Source organism: Tupaia chinensis, unplaced genomic scaffold, assembly GCF_000334495.1.
Source record: "Tupaia chinensis unplaced genomic scaffold, TupChi_1.0 Scaffold000086_1, whole genome shotgun sequence".
Classification (NCBI taxonomy): Eukaryota; Metazoa; Chordata; class Mammalia; order Scandentia; family Tupaiidae; genus Tupaia; species Tupaia belangeri.
In genome coordinates, this window is record NW_006159548.1 from 5,168,448 (window position 1) to 5,187,912 (window position 19,465).

General features: G+C 41.8%; 1 protein-coding gene across 2 annotated transcripts in view; it reads right to left on the minus strand.

The window, feature by feature from the left end:
• CDKL2 (cyclin dependent kinase like 2) overlaps positions 1-19,465 on the minus strand; it is a 62,309-nt gene that overhangs the window by 20,788 nt on the left and 22,056 nt on the right. For both annotated transcript variants that reach the window (XM_006142937.2, XM_006142938.2), the window contains exons 3-8: positions 15,151-15,345; positions 14,379-14,557; positions 10,998-11,110; positions 8,692-8,831; positions 7,020-7,108; positions 536-671 (exon numbers count right to left, since the gene is read on the minus strand). In XM_006142937.2, coding sequence (XP_006142999.1) covers positions 536-671; positions 7,020-7,108; positions 8,692-8,831; positions 10,998-11,110; positions 14,379-14,557; positions 15,151-15,345 — 852 coding nt within the window. The remainder of the gene's footprint in view (positions 1-535; positions 672-7,019; positions 7,109-8,691; positions 8,832-10,997; positions 11,111-14,378; positions 14,558-15,150; positions 15,346-19,465) is intronic.

Below are 19,465 nucleotides of genomic sequence, written 5' to 3' on the forward strand. Positions count from 1 at the left end.
CAGGGATGGCCACACCACAATCCCTTCTTCATTCTCTTCTCAGGATCCTGGGCATGCACGCACACAAGCCCAGCATGAGTTTCAAGCTGCTGGGTCTGGGATTCAAACCACAGTCAGTTATGTGGAAGTCCAGCAGCTTAACCACTATGCCACCTGCTGGGATCCATATATTAAGTTTTTTTTAAATTATTTTATTTAATTTCATTTATTCATTCATTTATTTTAATTTGACCACACACACACACACACACACACACACACAGAGAGAGAGAAGGAGGAGGAAAGCGAGAAAGCATGCCACCAGGTCCGGGACTCAAACTATGGTTACCCATGTGGAAGTGTCCAGGGCCTTAACCACCACGCCATCTGCTGATCCCCCAATATTAAGTTTTTTTAATAGGTAGTGTCTATAATGAAGATTAGTTTTCACAACTAAACTAAAAGTAAACAACTTGCACACTACTCAAAACACTTCTTGTAAAAAAAAAATTTCATTTTTCCTCCCAAGTTTAAAATTAAAAACATGAACATTTACCTGCACCACCAGTGTTTTTCTTTCTTCACCTAAGGAATCATCTTTTTCCTTTTCCTTCTTTCTGCTTTGGGACTTCTTGGATACAGAAATATTTCTGGCATCTTTCTGTACTTTTAACTGCAGTTCCTGTGAAAACCTACACAACAATACACTTGTCAGTGAAATAAAACTGTATGAGACAAATAATCAGAAAGAAATTTATTTTCAAGATAGATATTTTTCAATTGAGAGCTAAACTAGACTGTCATTTCTTCTTCTTCTTAATGTGCCAGAGGGCAAGTGTGCTCGCCGGGGAAAGACAGACGGAGAGAAGGAAGTGAGAACGCGCTCCCCGTGGTGGAGGGTCACACCACAGTCCCTTCTCCTCCATGTCTCCCTCCTTTAGGGATTTTGGGCATATGCATACACCTGTATTCCTCAAGCCACCAGGTCTGGAACTCAAACTACATAGTCAGCCATGTGGGATCCAGCCCCCTAACCACATGCCACCATCTGGCCCTGCGCTGTTACTTCGAATGAGAAAAATCATGGCGTAGGTCAGCAGTCCCAAAGGGTGGGTCTGCAGACCTTTGGGGATCCCTGAGAACTTTGCATGAGGTTCACAAAAGCTATGTAATTCGGAACCAGCAGTTAGTGTAATGGCTATGTCGCTGGACTCCCACGTAGTCGACCGCAGTTCGTGTCCCGGACCCGGTGGCTTAAAACTCACGCCGGGCGCGTGTGCGTGCGTGCCCAAGATCCTGAGAGGAGAATGGAGGAGAAGGGATTGCGGCGTGACCATCCCCCCTGGGGGGTGATTTCTCGCTTTCTGTCTCTATGTCTCTGTCTGTCTGGCGAGCGCACGCGCCCTACAGTGAAAATCTCTCAAAAAAAAAAAAAAAAACCTATGTAATTCTTCTGAAATGACATAACTTAGTACCAAGTGTTTAACAAGCACCTCTTATAACTTCTAACTGTAAAATCAGCATTATTTGTAGCTGACTGGCTATTTAAAAAAAGAAAAGAAAAGAAAGAAAAGAAAAGACAAGACAAAAGTCATCACTTTTTCTTTTGACCAAAGATAGTAGAAATCCCAAAGAATGAGGGAAAGATTACGAATTAAAGGTCATGTTTAGTGGCCAGCAGGTGGCGTGGTGGACTCTCACATAGCTGACTGAGGCTCGGTCCTGGATCTGGTGGTTTACTTTCTCATTTTCCCTCTCTTGCCCTCTCTCTGTTCCTCTCTAATCAAAATTGAAAATAAATAAATGTAGTTAAATAAAAATAATTCAAAAAAAAGAAAAAGAAAAAGAAAAAAGAAAGTCCTGTTTACTAATTTAGCGCCATACTCCAGTCTCAAAACCTCCCAAGCAGCTGGAAAGAGAATCTAGAAAGAGGCAAAGATGTGGGAAATACAAGGATAGTTCTTCACTGTGGCTCCATTTTTGCTTTGAGACAATATAGGGTCTAGCCAAGAAGGAAATCATTGAGACTGGAGGTGAAAACAAAAGCTTTTGTTTGGATGGTAAAGAAGGCCCTCCAGAGTAGTAGATTCAGTGTATCCAGAAGGCGGCGCTGGAGTCGGCCTCGTGAACTAGGGGGTTTCTTCTTGGACGTGGGTCCTTAACTTCTTCAGACCTTTTAGCCAGGTTTGGTACGTCATGGTTCTGAGCCAGATACATTCCAACCACATTGCCCAGAGGAACTCCAAGCAGGAACTGGAGTGTGATGTCAGCGAGGAGCACGCAAAGGGTGGCTGCAGCTCTGCTGGCCGTGGCTGCCCCAGCCTCGCTATTCTTGTCTTAATATGAAGGTGCTGACCTTGTCACCAGGTTAACCTCAGAACCCATGGTGTAAAAGCACTGTAGATAACACCGCTGGCACCCTACCAAAATCAAAGCAGGAGTAACAGTCTGTACTGACAGCCACTGTTTCCTTCACAACCACGCATTCTCTGTCTTGTTTTTTTGTTTTTTTTGGAGAGGTTTTTGCTATAGGGCGCATGCACTTGCCAGACAGACAGAGAGAGACAGAGAGACAGAAAGCGAGAAATCACCCCCCAGGGGGGATGGCCGCACCGCAAGGCACATGCGCCCAGCGTGAGTTCAAGCCACGGGGTCGGGGACACAAATGCGGTCAACTACATGGGAGTCCAGCGACATAGCCATTACGCTAACTGCTGGTCCCGCCTTCTCTGTTAAAAAAGAAACAATAACATAGAGCCAGCAGGTAGCATAGTGGTTTAAGTGCTGGACTCCCACATGGCTGACTATGGTTCGAGTCCTGGACCTACCTGGCAGCTTAAAACTCACACCAGGCGTGAGGCCAGCAGTTGGCGTAATGGCTGTGTCGTTGGACTCCGATGTAGTTGACTATGGTTTGAGTCCCAGACCTGGTGGCTTAAACTCACGCCGGGTGCATGTGCGTGTGTGCCCAAGATCCCAAGAGGATGGAGGAGAAGGGATTGCAGCATGGCCATCCGCCCTGGGGGGTGATTTCTCCCTTTCTGTCTCTATGTCTCTCGAGTGAGCAAACACGCCATATAGCAAAAACCCTCTCCAAAAAAAAAAAAAAAACCTCACACCGGGAGCAGGGCACATTCTCTGAGAGGAAAATAGAGGAGAAGGGATTGCAATGTGGCTGCCCCCTGAAGGGTAATTTCTTGCTTTATGTTTCTCTGTCTCTCTGGCGAGCACATATGCCCTATACAAAGAAAAACAAAACAATACCAGACAAGTTTGCTTACGAATGTATCTGATGAAGCAGTGGAAAGGTATTAATGTTGTTACAGCTAAGCCCTTGAACACGTCTCTTTTCATACTCTGTGGGATTAAATGGGACTGTGTACGAAGCACCTATACTACAAACCAAAGCCAATAGCTGTCTTAAGGAAAGCACATGTGGGTGCCAGCAGGTGGCATGGTGGTTAAGGCACTAGACTCTCACGTGGCCATTGGTGGTTTGAATCTCAGACTCAGTGGCTTGAAAATCATACTAGGTGAGGCCAGCAGGTGGCATGGTGGTTAAGGGTGCTGGACTCCCACATGGCCGACCACGGAATGAGTCCCAGATCTGGTGGTGGCTTTCTCTCTCTCGTTCACTTTCACTCTGTCCCTCAAATTTAAATAAATAAATAAATAAAGTTAAAAATTCTAAAAAAAAAAAAAAAAATTTAAAAGAAAAGAAAATCGTAGTAGGCACATGTGTTTGTGTGCCCAAAATCTCAAGGACAGAATAGAGGAGAAAGGATGTCGGTGTGGCCATCGTCCCTGGGAAGTGATTTTTCACTTTCCCTGTCTCTGTCTCTCTGTCTCTTTCTGGCAAGTGCATGTGCCCTATGGCAAAAAAAAAAAAAAAAAAAAAACTTAAAAAACTAAAAAAGGAAAGGAAAAAGAAATGGACTGTGTGATTATCTGAGGTACAAACTCAACTAGTCATTTCTTCCATGGAATAACATTTTTACCTGAGAGAAAGACTGATAGAAAAACTAAGGTTAATTGGGCTTGGGATATTTAGGAGACATTTTCTTTTTTATGTTTTTTATTCAATTCATTTATTTTAGAGAGATTCTTGCTACAGGGCGTGTGCACTAGCCAGTGAGAGAGCAAGAAACAGAGAGAAGAAAGGAAGAAATCGCCCCCCAGGGGGATGGCCACACCGCAATCCTTTCTTTTCCATTCACCTCTTAGGATCTTGGACACGCACCCACATGTGCCCTGCGTGAGTTTTAAGCCACCGGGTCTGGGACTCAAACTGCAGTCGACTACTTGGGAGTCCAACGACATAGCCATTATGCCATCTGCTGGTCCCATTTTGTTTTTGTTTTTGTTTTTAATTTTTATTTATTTATTTTTAAAAGAATTACTTTATTGACTTTTATCTATTACTATTTTTTAGTTTTTTTAAAATAATTATTTTATTAGATCTTATTTATTTATTTATTTATTCATTTATAATTTGACCAGAGAGGGACAGAGTAAGAGAGAGAAAGATAGTGAGAAAGCAAGCCACCAGGTCACCAGGTCTGGGATTTAAACCACAGTCGACCATGTGGGAGTTTAGTGCCCTTAACCACCAAGCCACCTACTGGGTCCTTATTTTTTAGGTTGACCAGAGAGAGAGAGAGAGAACAGATAAGTGAGAAAGCAAGCTGCCAGGTCTGGGATTCAAACTATGGTTGGCCATGTGGGAGTACAACACCCAAACCACCACACCACCTGCCAGTCCTTTACTTATTTAAGAGGTTTTCTGCCTTAGGTGCATGCACTTGCTGCAGAGAAAGACAGAGAAAGTAAGAGAGAAAGTGAGTAATTACCCTCCCCCCCTCCACGGGGGGATGGCCACGTCTTGATCCCTTCTCCTCCATTCTCTTCCCAGAATCTAGGGCACGCATGCACACGGCACATGAGCTCGGCGTAAGTTTCAAGCCAATGGGGTCCAGGACTCAAATGGTGGTCAGCCATGTGGGGTAGACCAGTGATGTAACCACTCTGCCATCTGCTGGTCCCAACACATTTTTTTTTTTTTTTAATGAACAAAATGAGCTTGTCATTTCAAGGAAAACAACCGATAATGCCTGTGTCAAAGATAAAATTCAAATCTATGCCAACATTAAAATTCTAAACTTGTATGCACCACTGGGAGATATCTTAGCAGTTTCTCAATACTTAAAGACTTTTCTGATGAGACAGAATGTGCCTTTCTGATATCGTATAATGAAATAAGCCAACATTTTAAAGATCTGCATAACTTAGCAAACCAGTATTTTCCAAATAACTAAGGCATGATGTTATTAATGCATGCCTGGGTAAACCATCCATTCAAGAGACAAAACAGACGAATGGACTTCAGCATCACAGATGAAGAAAAGTTCATTGACGTGGCTTCGGATTCTACAGTACAGTGAAATGTTAAGGAATCACTACTGGGGCCAGCAAGTGGCATTGTAGTTAAGGCGCTGGGCTCCCACGTGGCCAACCATGGTTAGACTTGCACAGCTGGCAGCTTGCTTTCTCACTTTCCCTCTCTCTGTCTCTCTCTGGTAAGTGCACGTGCCCTATAGCATATTAAAAATAATTGGGACCAGCAGGTGGCGTGGTAGTTAAGGTGCTGGACACTCCCACATGGCCAACCACAGTTTGAGTCCCAAACCTGGTGGCTTCTTTCTCACTTTCCCTCTCTCTCTCTCTCTCCCTCTCTTTCTCTGTGTGTTTCTCTCTGGTCAAATTAAAATAAATGAATGAATAAATAAAATTAAATAATTCTTTAAAAATAATAATAAATATATAAAATTAAATAAATAATTATTTTAAGAAAGAAATCACTACTGTACAGGTTCAGTACCAATTCCAAGTTTTGGTATCAAAGAAGAATGCCCATGGGACCAGCAAGTGGCATGGTGGTTAAGGGCGCTAGACTCCCACATGGCTGACTGTAGTTCAAGTCCCGGACCTGGTGACTTGCTTTCTCACTTTCCCTCTTTCTTTCTCTTTCTCTCTGTCTGTCTCTGGTCAAATTGAAAATAAATAAGCAAATAAAGTTAAATAAAATAATTATTTTTTAAAAAAGGAAGAAATGAGACCAGCAGTTGGCATAGTGGCTATGTTGCTGGACTCCCATGTAGTCAACCACAATTCAAGTCCCGGACCCAGTGGCTTAAACTCATGCCGAGCACTTGTGTGTGCGTGCCCAAGATCCCAAGAGGAGAATGGGGGAGAAGGGATTGTGGCGTGGTCATCCTTCCTGGAGGGTGACTTCTCACTTTCTGTCTCTCTGTCTCTCTCTTGTCTTTCTGAGGAGTGCACGTGCCCTATAGCAAAAACCTCTCCCAAAAAAAAAAAAAAACTCCCATTCTTCAACTACATATTTGTATGAGGCCAGAATTTCTTCAAGTACTTCAACCAAAATGACATGCCACAACTAAGTGAACACAGAAACAAATACAAAAACCCTGCTATCATTATTCAGCGAGATAGTCAAGAGATTTGCAGAAATGGAAAGCAATGTCACTGTCACTCAACCCACTGGCTGCGCTGAGTAGCGTCAGAGACCAGGCTAGCAGCACTGGCACCGTCAGGCTTGGCAGCCAGCGTCCCCCGCACATCAAGGCTGTGAGCAGTCTCACAGAACTCAGCGTGGTGTGAGCTTGGCTGCGACCGGAGATAGCAACCACTGTAATTGTGTGAGCGCTGAGGTGATGACGTTACACAACAGGCACGACACAGAAGTCAGTGGTGTGAATGGTAGGTGTCACCACAAGAAAACAGAAGGAAAAGCGTGAAACGAGTCCTTCGTGACTATCAAGAGCAGTAGCTTAGTAGGCGTAAAGACCAACCCAGGAACTGTGTTACTGCTAAGAGTGAGCGGAGGGTAACGTGGGTAGATACTTGAATCCTGCAAAAGTGGGTGGGAACAGAAATAAGAGAAATACTGTTTGTGCCCCTTGGGGAAGGCTTACAGTAACCCTAGGTGGGAGAGGCCGGGAAAACAAGAGGCAGTACTATACCTCTCAGCAAATCCATCCTTTTGAAAGAAATCGTGGTGTAAGAGCTCAGCACAGAAGGGCCTTTTGTCGGGGTCAATATGTAGGCATTTCTGAAAAATCAAGAATAATTACAGTTCATTAAAAAAAAAAAAAAAAAAGCTGTCCACATGTAAACTTCTACACAGAGAAAAAAAGAAAATTCTCCTTAATGGCCAGCGAATTTTAAACATGTATAATCAAGGATAAAATATAAGGCAGTGGGCTGGAGAGTGCTGTGGTGGTAACGCAATACGCTGCAAGGCTGACCGATGGGAGGGCTCCGGGGTACAGAGACTTCACTGTGCATGCACCGCATGCAGGTGCCTGGGATCAGAGCTGGCTGGGGCTGGGTGTGGACCACAGCATGTGGACCACGTTAGGGTGTCTCTCTCTTTCTCTCTCAGTCCTCTCAGTCATGGAAGGGAAAAATGGACAAACTTTTAAAAAATAAATAAAGCACACATCTAGACAATGACTATCAGTAATGGGCATGGTGGTTAAGGCACCTGGATCTCAGATGGCTGAGTGAACAGTTTGAGTCCCAGACCTGGTGGCTTATAAAACATGCAGGGTGTGTGTGCATGCATACCCAAAATCCAAGAGGAGAATGAAAGAGAAAGGATTGTGGCATGGCCACCTACCCCCCTCCAGGGTGCTTTCTCATTTTACCTCTCTCTCACTCTCTTTCTAGTTGGTGAGCACACATACTCTATAGCAAATTAAAAACAAACAAAAACATGCTAGATAATACTAAATGATTTCTTTTTTTTAAAAGTATTATTTTATTATTTATTTATTTATTTTTAATTTGACCAGAGAGGGACAGAGTGAGGGAGAGAAAGAGAGTGAGAAAGCAAGCAACTAGGTCTGGGACTCAAACTATTGTTAACCACGTGGGAATCCAGTACCCTCAGCTACCACGCCACCTGCTGGCCCAAATACTAAATGATTTCTTAATGGACTTGAAAACAGGTAAAATTTTCAGAATTTCACTTATTTATTTATTTCCAGAACTTTATTTCTGAAGTTCCTTCCCACCAAATTATTCAGATTACTTTTAAATACATAAAACTTAAAGCAATCGGGGAAACTATTGATCTAAAAGATCAACTAGAAAAAATAAAGATAGAGAGAGAGAGAGTAATATATCAATTCCCTGTCAAAAAGTAAAAAGAGGGGCCAGCAGGTGGCACGGTAGTTAGAGGCACTGGACTCTCATATGGCTGATCATGGTTCAAGTCCTGGACCTGGTGGCTTGCTTTCTCGCTTTCTCTCCCTCTCCCCCCCATCTCTGTTATGTATCGCTCTGGTCAAATTAAAATATAACAACAATGAAAAATAAAGGAAATAATTCTTTTTTAAAAGTTTTTTTGAGAGGTTTTTGCTATAGGGTGCATGCACTCACCAGAAAGACAGAGAGACAGAAAGTGAGAAATCACTCCTCAGGGGGGATGGCCATGCCAAAATCCCTTCTCCATTCTCCTCTTGGGATTTTGGACATGCACGCCCACGTGCCCGACATGAGTTTAAGCCACCGAGTCTCAAACCGCAGTTGACTACATGGGAGTCCAGTGACATAGCCATTACGCCAACTGCTGGTCCCTAAAATAAGTAATTCTTTTTTCAAAAAAGTAAAAGGAAAAAGTATGATTACCTTTGCTAAATCTATCACCACTTCGGAGAGCTTAGGATAGCGTTTTTCAAGAGGCTCCATTTCTTTGATTTCAGGCAACGTGACTCCAGCAAACACAGGATTTTTGTAAAACAACTCCTGATGTCTTGGAATGAGATTACCTAGGAGTGAAACAGCCCACATCTCTGTCATGACACAACATGGCAAAAATGGTTAAGGAGACAGGTGGTGTGGAGTAAGGAAACAGGAGAGCACAGCGTATGGAGTTGGGGGCTCCCTCCGCATCAGGATCCAGCAAAGAGAGTGCTGTTACTGCGATAGTTCACGGCAGTCTTTACAGGCCCTGACATAAGTCTGCTCAAGGAAATAAGGAAATTCACATTGCTATCTCGACACACTCATTTAGAAAAGCTCACGTGCCCCTACAAATAGAATTGAAGTGAGGGAGCATAGGAAAAGAACAGATAAGAATATTTTAGATCTTTCTAGACTCATATAAGTACCAGTACTTTATTCTTAACAATAAAGTATAAAGTATGGACCAAAACAAGGAAAACACTATTAATAGTCATATAAGGATCTAACCTACATGAGTCAGTTTTATTCTTTAAAATTTTAATTTTGGTGGGCCAGCAGGTAGTTAAGGTACTGGTCTCCCACATGTTCAACTGCAACTTGAGTCCTGGATCTGACAGCTTAAAAATCATGCCAATGGGCCAGCAGGTGGTGTGGTGGTGGTGTTGAATGTCCCTGGTCTCCAACACGGCTGACTGTGGTTCGAGTCCCAGACTGGTGGCTTGCTTTCTCACTTTCCCTCTCTCGCTCTCACTCTGTCCCTCTCTGGTCAAATAAAATAAATAAATAAAGTTAAATAAAATAATAAAAATTTAAAAATAAATAAATAAAAATCATGCCGGATACATGTGTGTGCATCCCCAAAATCCCAGGAGGAGAATGGAGGACCAAGAATTGTAGAGTGGCCATCTCCCCAAGGAGGTGGTTTCCCTCTTTCTCTTTCACTGTCTCTCTCCAGCAAGTACAGGCACCCTATAATAAAAACCTTAAAAATATATATATATAATTTTTGGTCAACTGATTTTGTACCTATATCCAAGGTTAAATTTGAGGACTTTAATATTTAATTTAGTATAAAAAATATTTGAAAGTCCTACCATAAGCCATTGTACTATTCAATGAATTTCTAACTTGGAAACTTCATATCAAATAGTTAAATTGCTCCCAGGTGTCTTCCCATTACTCCCATCTTCCCAGCTCTATCTTCAAATATGAAGTTGATATTTCAACAAATGTAAGACTCTAGCTTTGAAATTCTGTCCAAAGCACTGACAACAAAGTCCAACCTGAGGCAAGATCAAACTATCGGGTTGTCGGAAAAGTCATGGGTTTTTTTTTTTTATGTTTTTCTATACAAAAACGTGATGACTTTGGAAGTCTTTGTGTCTCTCATCTTGAAGGTGAGGAGAGGGTATTAGTCGTATTATACCAAGTACGTACAGACCCAAAGGCAATAAATGGTCATCTACACCCTCTCCACATGCGATTGCTGGAATGAGAAAGTGCAGAGAAATGCAGTCTTGGCTCTGCTCTTCTCTGATGAGGGAGAAGGGGAGTGAGTATATTTAAGAACGTGTGTCAGATAGACCAAAGTCAGACAAGGAAAAAAACACACACACATGAGGAGACTTCAAAAAGTTCATGAGAAAATGGAATTAAAGTATAACTTTATTTCAGTGCATTTATTTGAGGGCCCAGCCGGTGGTGTGGTGGTTAGGGTGATGGGTTCCACGTGGCCAACTGCGCGGTTTGAGTGATGGACCTGGCAGCTTGTAAAACAGGCCAGAAGCATGTCTGTGTGTGCCCAAAATCCTCAGAGGAGAATGGAGGAGAAGGGGTTGTGTAGTGTGGCCATCCCCACTGGGAGGTGATTTCTCACTTTTCCTCTCTCTGTCTCTTATAGGTAAGTGCATGCACACTATAGCAAACTTTAAAAAAAAAATTATTTCATTAAAAAAAATTGAAATCCATGCATATTTTGTCATATCACACATTTCCATGAACTTCTGGAAGATCCTTTAACTGTACACATGCACAAACACATACACACTGATGAATTTTTCCTATTTCTACCCTCCCATCATACCACATGGTGGTCTTTACAGTGGTCTGATAAAGTTAACTCAAGGATAATGTGATTTAATCTCATATTATCTTTAATACTGCAACAGCTTAAAAAATCAGCACAAATTAACATGCACACAGGAGGGAAAAAAAAACCCTAAAATTTAGAACGTTTATGTATATCTTACCTAAACACATCATAATATGATATAATTGATCAATATCAGAATCTCCAGGAAACAAGGGTTCCCCCATAAGCATTTCAGTGACCAGGCAACCAATGGCCCACACATCTACAGCCCTGAAAGAGAAGCAATGAGGTGTGAATTCAGCATCTTTGTCTCTTTACCATAACTTCATCTGTCCTGCAAATTATTATTCAGCATTCTTGGTACTGAGAATAGTAGTAGTAACTATAAATTACCCATAAAAAGACATTCCTCTGGGGACCAGGAGATGGCATAATGGCTATGTCGCTGGACTCCCATGTAGTTGACCATGGTTTGAGTTCTGGACCCGGTGGCTTAAACTCACACTGGGCACATGTGCATGCGGTGCCCAAGATCCCGAGAGGAGAATGGAGGAGAAGGGATTGCGGCGTGGCCATCCTTCTCGGGGGTGATTTCTCACTTGTCCCTCTCTTCCTCTCTCTGATGAGCACATGTGCCCTATGGCAAAAATCTAAAAAGAAATGAAAGGTTTTAACTCTTAATTTTATAAGAGTATTTCCCAAAAACTTCAAAAATGTGACATAAGAGGGGAAAGGCTTCGGAAAATCCAAAACGATTATGATGTGTACTATAGTCAGGAAATAAGACTCTCGCCTCCATTCGGAGTCCATTCACCTTCATTTACACCTAATTCTAAGAACGCTGATCAGTCTCAGCCATGGTACACTGAAAAAGAGAATACCAGAAAAAAGACGTAGTTGCTGAGGGTGAATACAGTCACATAGAAGTGAAAGTTAATAGAAGGAAAATTTTAAAACTACTTTAAAAATCAGTCACAAGAACTCAAAGAAGAATATGCTAGTGTCTTTTAGCATAGGGACGAATGCCTTGAAACTCTTTAAAATCATGTGGTTTTTAAAAAAATATCATGTGGGTCTTTTTTTTAGAATTATTTAATTTTATTTTATTCATTACTATTATTATTATTATTTTAATTTGACCAGAGAGAGAGAGAGGGAGGGAAAGTGAGGAAGCAAGCCGCCAGGTCCAGGACTTGAACCACAGTCAGCCATGTGGGGCGTCTAGTACCTTAACCACCATGCTAAACTGCTGGCCCCATACATATCTATTATATACAGTAGCCCCATCTTCCCTTATTGGCAGTTTCACTTTACCACGGTCCAAAATCATTAAAGGGAAAATTTGAGAAATAAACAATTCATAAGCTTTCAATTGTCTGACATTCTGAGCAGCATGGTGAAATCTGGCACCTGCCCTCTCCAGCCCATCCAGGGCAATGAATTAGCCCTTGTCCAGCAGAGCCACACTATAAAGACTACCCACCCCATCAGTCCCTTAGCAGCCCAGGGAAAGGAGAAGATATACATGTATGGTGCAGCACCATCCATAGCGTCAGGCTTCCTCTAAGGTCCTAGAATGTACCTACCATGATAAAAGGGGATGACTATAGCACGAAAATCACAGCATGGCAGTAAAGTGATATTTAGTGTACACTAAAATTGTAGAAAATACTTTAGAAAGATTTCTGTTAAAAACAGTAAACTGGGACCAGCAGGTGGCGTAAATGGCTATGTCACTGGACTCCCATGTAGTTGACCACAGTTCAAGTCCCGGACCCTATGCCTTAAACTCACGCTGGGCGCATGTGCGTGCCCACAATCCTGAGAGGAGAATGGAGGAGAAGGGATTGCGGTGTGGCCATCCTGTCTCTCTTTCTCTCTCTGTCTTTCTGGTGAGTACATGCACCCTATAGCAAAAACCTCTCCAAAAAAAGAAAAAATAACAAACATTACAATCCTTTCTTCTTTGATGAATTCACCTATGAACGATTTGCTTTTGTAACTTTTTAAAAAAAGGATTATTTACTTATAAAGTTGATTTATTATTATTATTTCTTTTATTATTTAATTTGACCAGAGAGAGACAGAAAGAGAGAGAGAGAAAGGGAAAGTGAGAAAGCAAGTCGCCAGGTCCAAGATTCAAACCACGTCAACCATGTGGGAATCCAGTGCCCCAACCTCCATGCCATCTGCTGGCCCCTCTGTGTTTTTGTTATTTTTTTTTTAAGCCATCACTTCCTTTCTTTTTTTTTAAAGTTAATTTAATTTATTTATTTTAATTTGACTAGGGAGGGACAGAGTGATAAAAAATGAGAGAGAGAGAGAGAATGTGAGAAAGCAAGCCACCAAGTCCGGGACTTGAATTGAGGTCAGGCATGTGGGAGTCCAGCACCATTAACCACCACGCCACCTGCCAGCCCCTCCTTTCTGTTTGTTTTTTAAGAGGTTTTTCCCTTGAGGCCCATGCACTAGCTGTACAGAGACAGAGACAGTGAGGGGGGAAGTGAGAAATCACACCCCCCGCAGGGGGATGGCCATGCCACAATCCCTCTCTTCCATTCTCCTCCCGGGATCTAGGGCACGTGCACACACACACAGATGGTATGATTTTCAAGTCCCCAAGTCCAGGACTCAAACTGCACAGGCCATGTGCAAGTCCAGGGATGCAACTGCTACAACATCTGCTGGCTCCAAAGAAGAAAATTTGTTTGAAAAAGAGTTCACTCAATTTAATTTTTGCTCCCACCCTTGCCTCCTCAACCCTGCCTGTTTTAGCACAGTCAGACTTATCCAACCAATGGTAACCTCTCTCTACTGTGATAAATATATATACTCCTTTTTAAAAAACAATATTTTATTTATTCATTCATTTATTTTAATTTTACCAGAGGGAGACACACAGTGGGGAGAGAGAGAAAGTGAGAAAGCAAGCCACTAGGTTCAGGACTCAAACCATGCTCGGCCATGTGGGAGTGCTCAGCACCTTAACCACCACGCCACCTGCTGGTCCCAAATATATGTACTTCTAACCTAGAAACAGACAACTTACTCAACTTAATTTCTCTACCTTTAAAGTGAGTATAAGGGCAGCAGGTGGAATAGTGGTTAAGGTACTGGACTTCCACATGGCTGACTGTGGTTTATGTCCCAGACCCAGTGGCTTGGAACTCACATCAGGTGTGTGGGTATGTGTGCACAAGATCCCAAGAGGAGAATGGAGGACAAGGGATTGTGGCATGGCCATCCACCCCAGCCCCCGGGGGGGCGCGACTTCTCACTTTCTCTCTGTCTCTGGTGAGTGCGCATGCCCTGTAGCAAAAATCTCTCTAAATAAATAAAATAAGTACACCTCCCTGGACTTCTCCCCAAGAATGTTTAAAGGGAGGTTCCAAAAATGGTTGCCAATCACTTTATACAGTTCTCCGAGTTCAAGCCTTCCTCACAAGTGGTAGAGGATAATTCACTCTCTTGTGCATCTACTCTATTTTAGCAAGAAAAGAAAGTTAAACTCTGCCCCCGCGCATCATCAGTGTCTTACTTGCCGTACTTGACATCACCGACCAGCAGCTCAGGAGCTCTGTACCACCGGGTGGCCACGTAGTCCGTGTAAACCTCCCCGGGAGCTGCCAGTGTCCGCGCAAACCCGAAATCGCATAGCTTGACAACGCCAGACTGGGAGACTAATATATTCTCTGGCTTTACATCTCTGTGTATGATCTGAGAGAAAAAACGTGGCGGATAGATGTTAAACTAAATAAATAAATTATCTGGGGGACACCTGCCATGTGCGAGATACTGTTTTTGTATACATTTGAGTACAAATGAAAATATGAAATTGCTTTAATCTTTAAGCATCTGAGATATAATTAGGCACAAAAAAATTTATGCTTGAATTTTTTTTAAATAATCAAGGGTATTAGATAAAATATATATTATTAATTGCCAAATCAACTGTTTCACTAATAACTGTTCTCAAAACTAAGCAGGTAAATTTATCTCTGAAGACTTGGGGCATTCAAGAAAATTTTTATGAAAAAAAAAAAAAAAAGATCTTCATTGCTAGTATGACCTAATTATTATTCCTAGTAATTTCATCAAAGAATTACTTAAGAGTCTACAACTATTCATACTTCATAAGGGCCTAAACTATTCGCATTACACCTGAGTTGTCAGCAACCTTACATTTATTAAATATTTTTACTGAGCCTAGCTCACAAAGGGTTAAAATGATATTTCTAGCTGTATACATTCAAGTACTCACAGATACAGAGACACATACAAGTGAAAATCTATTGAAGAACAATACTTACATTGTGACTGTGACAAAATGCAATTCCATTAATAATCTGAAACAAATACTTTTGAACTACTTGGTAGTCTAGTCCATTAGGAAAGAGCTCCAAGTCGTCAAGAATTGTGTGGTCCACAAATTCAAAGACTAGGTACCATCGTTTCTTTTTCTTACATACTTCCAAGAGGTTCACCAAATTCTCATGCCTCAGTTGCTATTATAAAAGAAATGCAAAACAGACTTTATAAGATCAAGTTAAGAACAATGACTCATACTGTATATGTAAGTATAAAAAATAAATTAAATGCATAAGCAATGTAAATTGTAGAAGTACATGCTGCTTTTTAAAAAAAAATGCTTTTTTGGAGGGGGTCAGCAGGTGGCATTGTGGTTAAGGACACTGGAATCCCACATGGCCGACAGTGGTTTGAGTCCCAGACCTGGTGGCTTGCTTTCTCACTTTACTTCTCTCTCTCTGGTCAAATTAAAATAAATAAATAAATAAATAAAATGTAAATAAAAATATAATTCTTAAAAAAAGAATTTTTAAGAATTATTTATTTGTTATTATGATTTTAAAATTTGCTACAGGGCATGCGTGCTCACCAAAGAAAGACAGAAAGACAGAGAGAGAGAGAGAGAGAGAGAGGGAAAGTGATAAAGCAAGCCACCAGATCTGGGATTCAAACCATCCTCGGCCATGTGGGAGTCCAGTGCCTCAACTACCACACCACCTGCTGGCCCCACATTTTGCTTTTTTACATTATAGTTTAAAACAAAACAAAACAAAACACCACTCTTCCTTTCTTTTCTCAGAGAACCCGGTAAAGCCAATGACGAAAATTAATGAAACTCCATCTAGGACAAAACTAAGGGCCATCTGTAACCCCTGCTCATGACAAACAAGGTGGGACTACCAAACGTAGTCAAGAACACACAGGTAAAGGGGACATGAAAAGATCATCCATGGGGACCAGCAGTTAGCATCATGGCTATGTCGTTGAACTCCCATGTAGTTGACTGCGGTTCGAGTCCTGGACCCGGTGGCTTAAACTCATGCAGGGCGCGTGTGCGTGCGTGCCCAAGATCCCGAGAGGAGAATGGAGGAGAAGGGATTGCAGCATGGCCATCCCCCCTGTGGGGTGATTTCTCACTTTCTGTCTCTCTGTCTCTCTCTGTCTGGCTGGCGAGCACACACACCCTATAGCAAAAACCTTTCCAAAAAAAGCAAAAAAGATCATCCGTGGCTGAGACACTGCCAGAGCAAGAAGTCTCTGAAGTTGGTGACATACTCTGAAAAGAAAACGATTTTTTAAAATAATAAAAAAAACCTTCTTTGATGTACAGGGAATAGGCTTCTTGACATCAGTGAAAGCATCCCTAGAACCGAATGACACCAAGGAACAGCAGGCGAGGGAGGGCTGAATAATCACACAGAAGCAAATGTACCAGGAATGATCCGAGCGTGAGAACAGAAGGCAAAGCAATGCATTATGAATAAGCCTGACACTACGAGTTCCAGAGAAACTCAGGTTAAGAGAAGTCAGTTCCACACGCAGACCTATGTCACAGGGTACATCATTGTGAATCATGGTGGAGTCCTGCTAGCTAGAACAAAATCCTGGCCTCTCCCACACATAAACCTTCTACAGCTAAGTTATTCCAAGAGGAATTCACTTTATTAAACAATAATAAACAATAAAGAAAGAACCAGTTCAGGGTCTATTCAAATATACTATATGAAAGAAGAAGAAAAAAAGAAACACAAATGGTATTAATACTCAACAGAAGAGAAAAAAATGTTGCCACCTCTAAAGGGCTAAATACCAGGGCTGGCAGATGGATTGGTGGTTAAGGGTGCTGGATGCAGTTCGAGTCCCGGACCTGGTGGCTTACTTTTTCACTTTATCTCTCTCTCATTCTCGCTCTTGCTCTCTCCCTCTCTGGTCAAATTAAAATAAATAAATAAATGAACTCTTTTTTTTTAAAAGGCTAAATACCACTAAAATAGAGTTCTTAAAATCCTTGAGGGAAAAAAAGTGAGATCCATGGCCATGGGCGTGTGCTTGGTCATTCCCAGGCTGGCCACTGTGTACACGCACAAGTTCATGAAAGAGAGTAAGGAAGAGGGTTGCCCATTTCACATATCAGTGGCGTTTGATGGAAAGAGATATGCACATCTCTGGAGTTGTCAATACGTATCAAAGGGTTTGGAGAACACTGATTAAGGAAGCAGTACCCTGACTGATGAAAAATAACTCAGCTATGGTCATCCACCCCAGCTAGAAGGATACGGTGTGTTATGTAGCATGCAGTGTGTTCTATAATCGTGCTGAATAAAACTACAATGAAAAAGAAAACAAATACAATAAAGAAAAAATTTAAACACAAGCACTGATGTGGTTTGATGAGTGCCCCAAGTTTCATGCTTTAAAGTTGGTCTAGGGTTAGCACCATGGCCTGGTGTGAAGGGAGTCAGAACTCAGATGGCTGACTACAATTTGAGGCCTGACCTAATGGCTTGAAAAAGTCTCCAGGTATGTGTGCATGTATGCCGCAAATCCTGATGGCATGGAGAAATGGAGACTAGATTGCAGCTTGATTACACCCTATTTGGGGACGCTTTTCCCTACGCCTTCTTGGTCTCTCTGTAGTGAGTGCAAACATCCTCTGGCAATTAAAATGTAAGATCTGGTTTCTAACATAACAGCAATGGGAGGTGGCTAGACCTCTAAGAGGAAGACCTGCCTTGAATGTGGGCGGGTACCTTTCCAAACAAAATTGACATGTGACTCAGTGACTTGAGAGAAGACGACTCATTTTCTTTGTGGGCAGGTATTATCCAAAGGGCTGGGAGTGAGGAAGTGGTAAATCGGTTCCCCTGAACTCCAGCCTGCTACTGACCCACCTGAGTATCCAGCCATGTTGTGACCTAGCATCAAAGGCCAGCCAGATGCCAAGCCCATGCTCTTAGACTTTCCAGCCAGCTGAATCGTGAGCCAAATAAACCTCTATTCTTTCTAAGTCACTTAGTCTCAGGTATTTTTGTTTAGAAACACAATAAAGGACTAATATAAGCACTAAATTTATTCATTGCCAGACTAAATCTCACACAAATGTGCGAATTATGATAATAAAATAGAAAACAAATATGTTAAGCTCAGCAATGCACAGATAATATTGCTCACAAATGTAGGAAAGGGAAAAGGAGATGTAAACAGTATGTGTATGTTTGCTGATTTCCTTGTCAGTGGGTCAAAATGATACCTCTTGAAATAAGAATTTAAGTTGCAAGGTCTAATTATAGTCACAGATTTAGTGATAAACACTGAGATAAAGCATTTTATAAAATAAGATGACATGTAAGTGGGAGAGAGGAGGAAATAGAAATATAATAATTACTTTACAAAGAAGCAAGTACATTATATAATGCTATAAAGGTAACCCATAGTACAAAAAATTAAAATCTTTCCAAATTACCAAAGGAAATACATTTAATACAAAATACTCAGAGACCATATAGAAAAATATTTTAAAGGAGCAATAAAACAGCCTGGTATGGGACTAGCAGATAGCGTAGTGGTTATGACACTGGACTCCCTCAGGCCTAACCGTAGTCCAAGTCACTGACCTGGTAGCTTCAAAACCACATCAGGTGCAAGTGCGTGTGTGCCCAAGATCCCTGGAGGAGAATGGAGGAGAAGGGATTGCAGCCTAGCCATCCCCCTGGAGAGTGATTTCTCACTTTCCCTCTCACTGTGTCTGTCTCTCTCTCTCTCTCTGGTGAGCACACGTACCCTAAGGCAAAAATTTATAAAACTAGGACCAGCAGATGGTGTAATGGTTATGTCACTGGACTCCCAGGTAGTCAACCATGGTTTGAGTCCTGGAAACAGAGGCTTAAAACTCACGCTGGGCACGTGTGTATACATGCCTGAGATCCAAAAAGGAGAAAAGAGGAAAAGGAATTGTGGCATGGCTATCCCCCCGGGGGGGTGATTTCTTGCTTTCTGTCTCTCTATCTCTCTGCCTCTCTGGGAAGCATATGCACCCTATAGCAAAAACCTCTTGGAAAAAACTTTTTTTAAAACCTCTAAAAAAATAAATTAAGGGGATGGCAGGTGGTGTGGTAGTTAAGGGGTCTGGACTCTCACATGGCCGACCACGGTTTGAGTCCTGGACCTGGTGGGTTGCTTTCTCACTTTCTTTCTCTCTCTCTCTCTCTCTCTCTCTCTCTCTCTCTCTTTCTCTCACTCTGTCCCCTCTCTGGTCAAATTTAAATAAATAAATGAACAAAGTTAAATAAAATAATTCTTTAAAAACAATTAATTAAT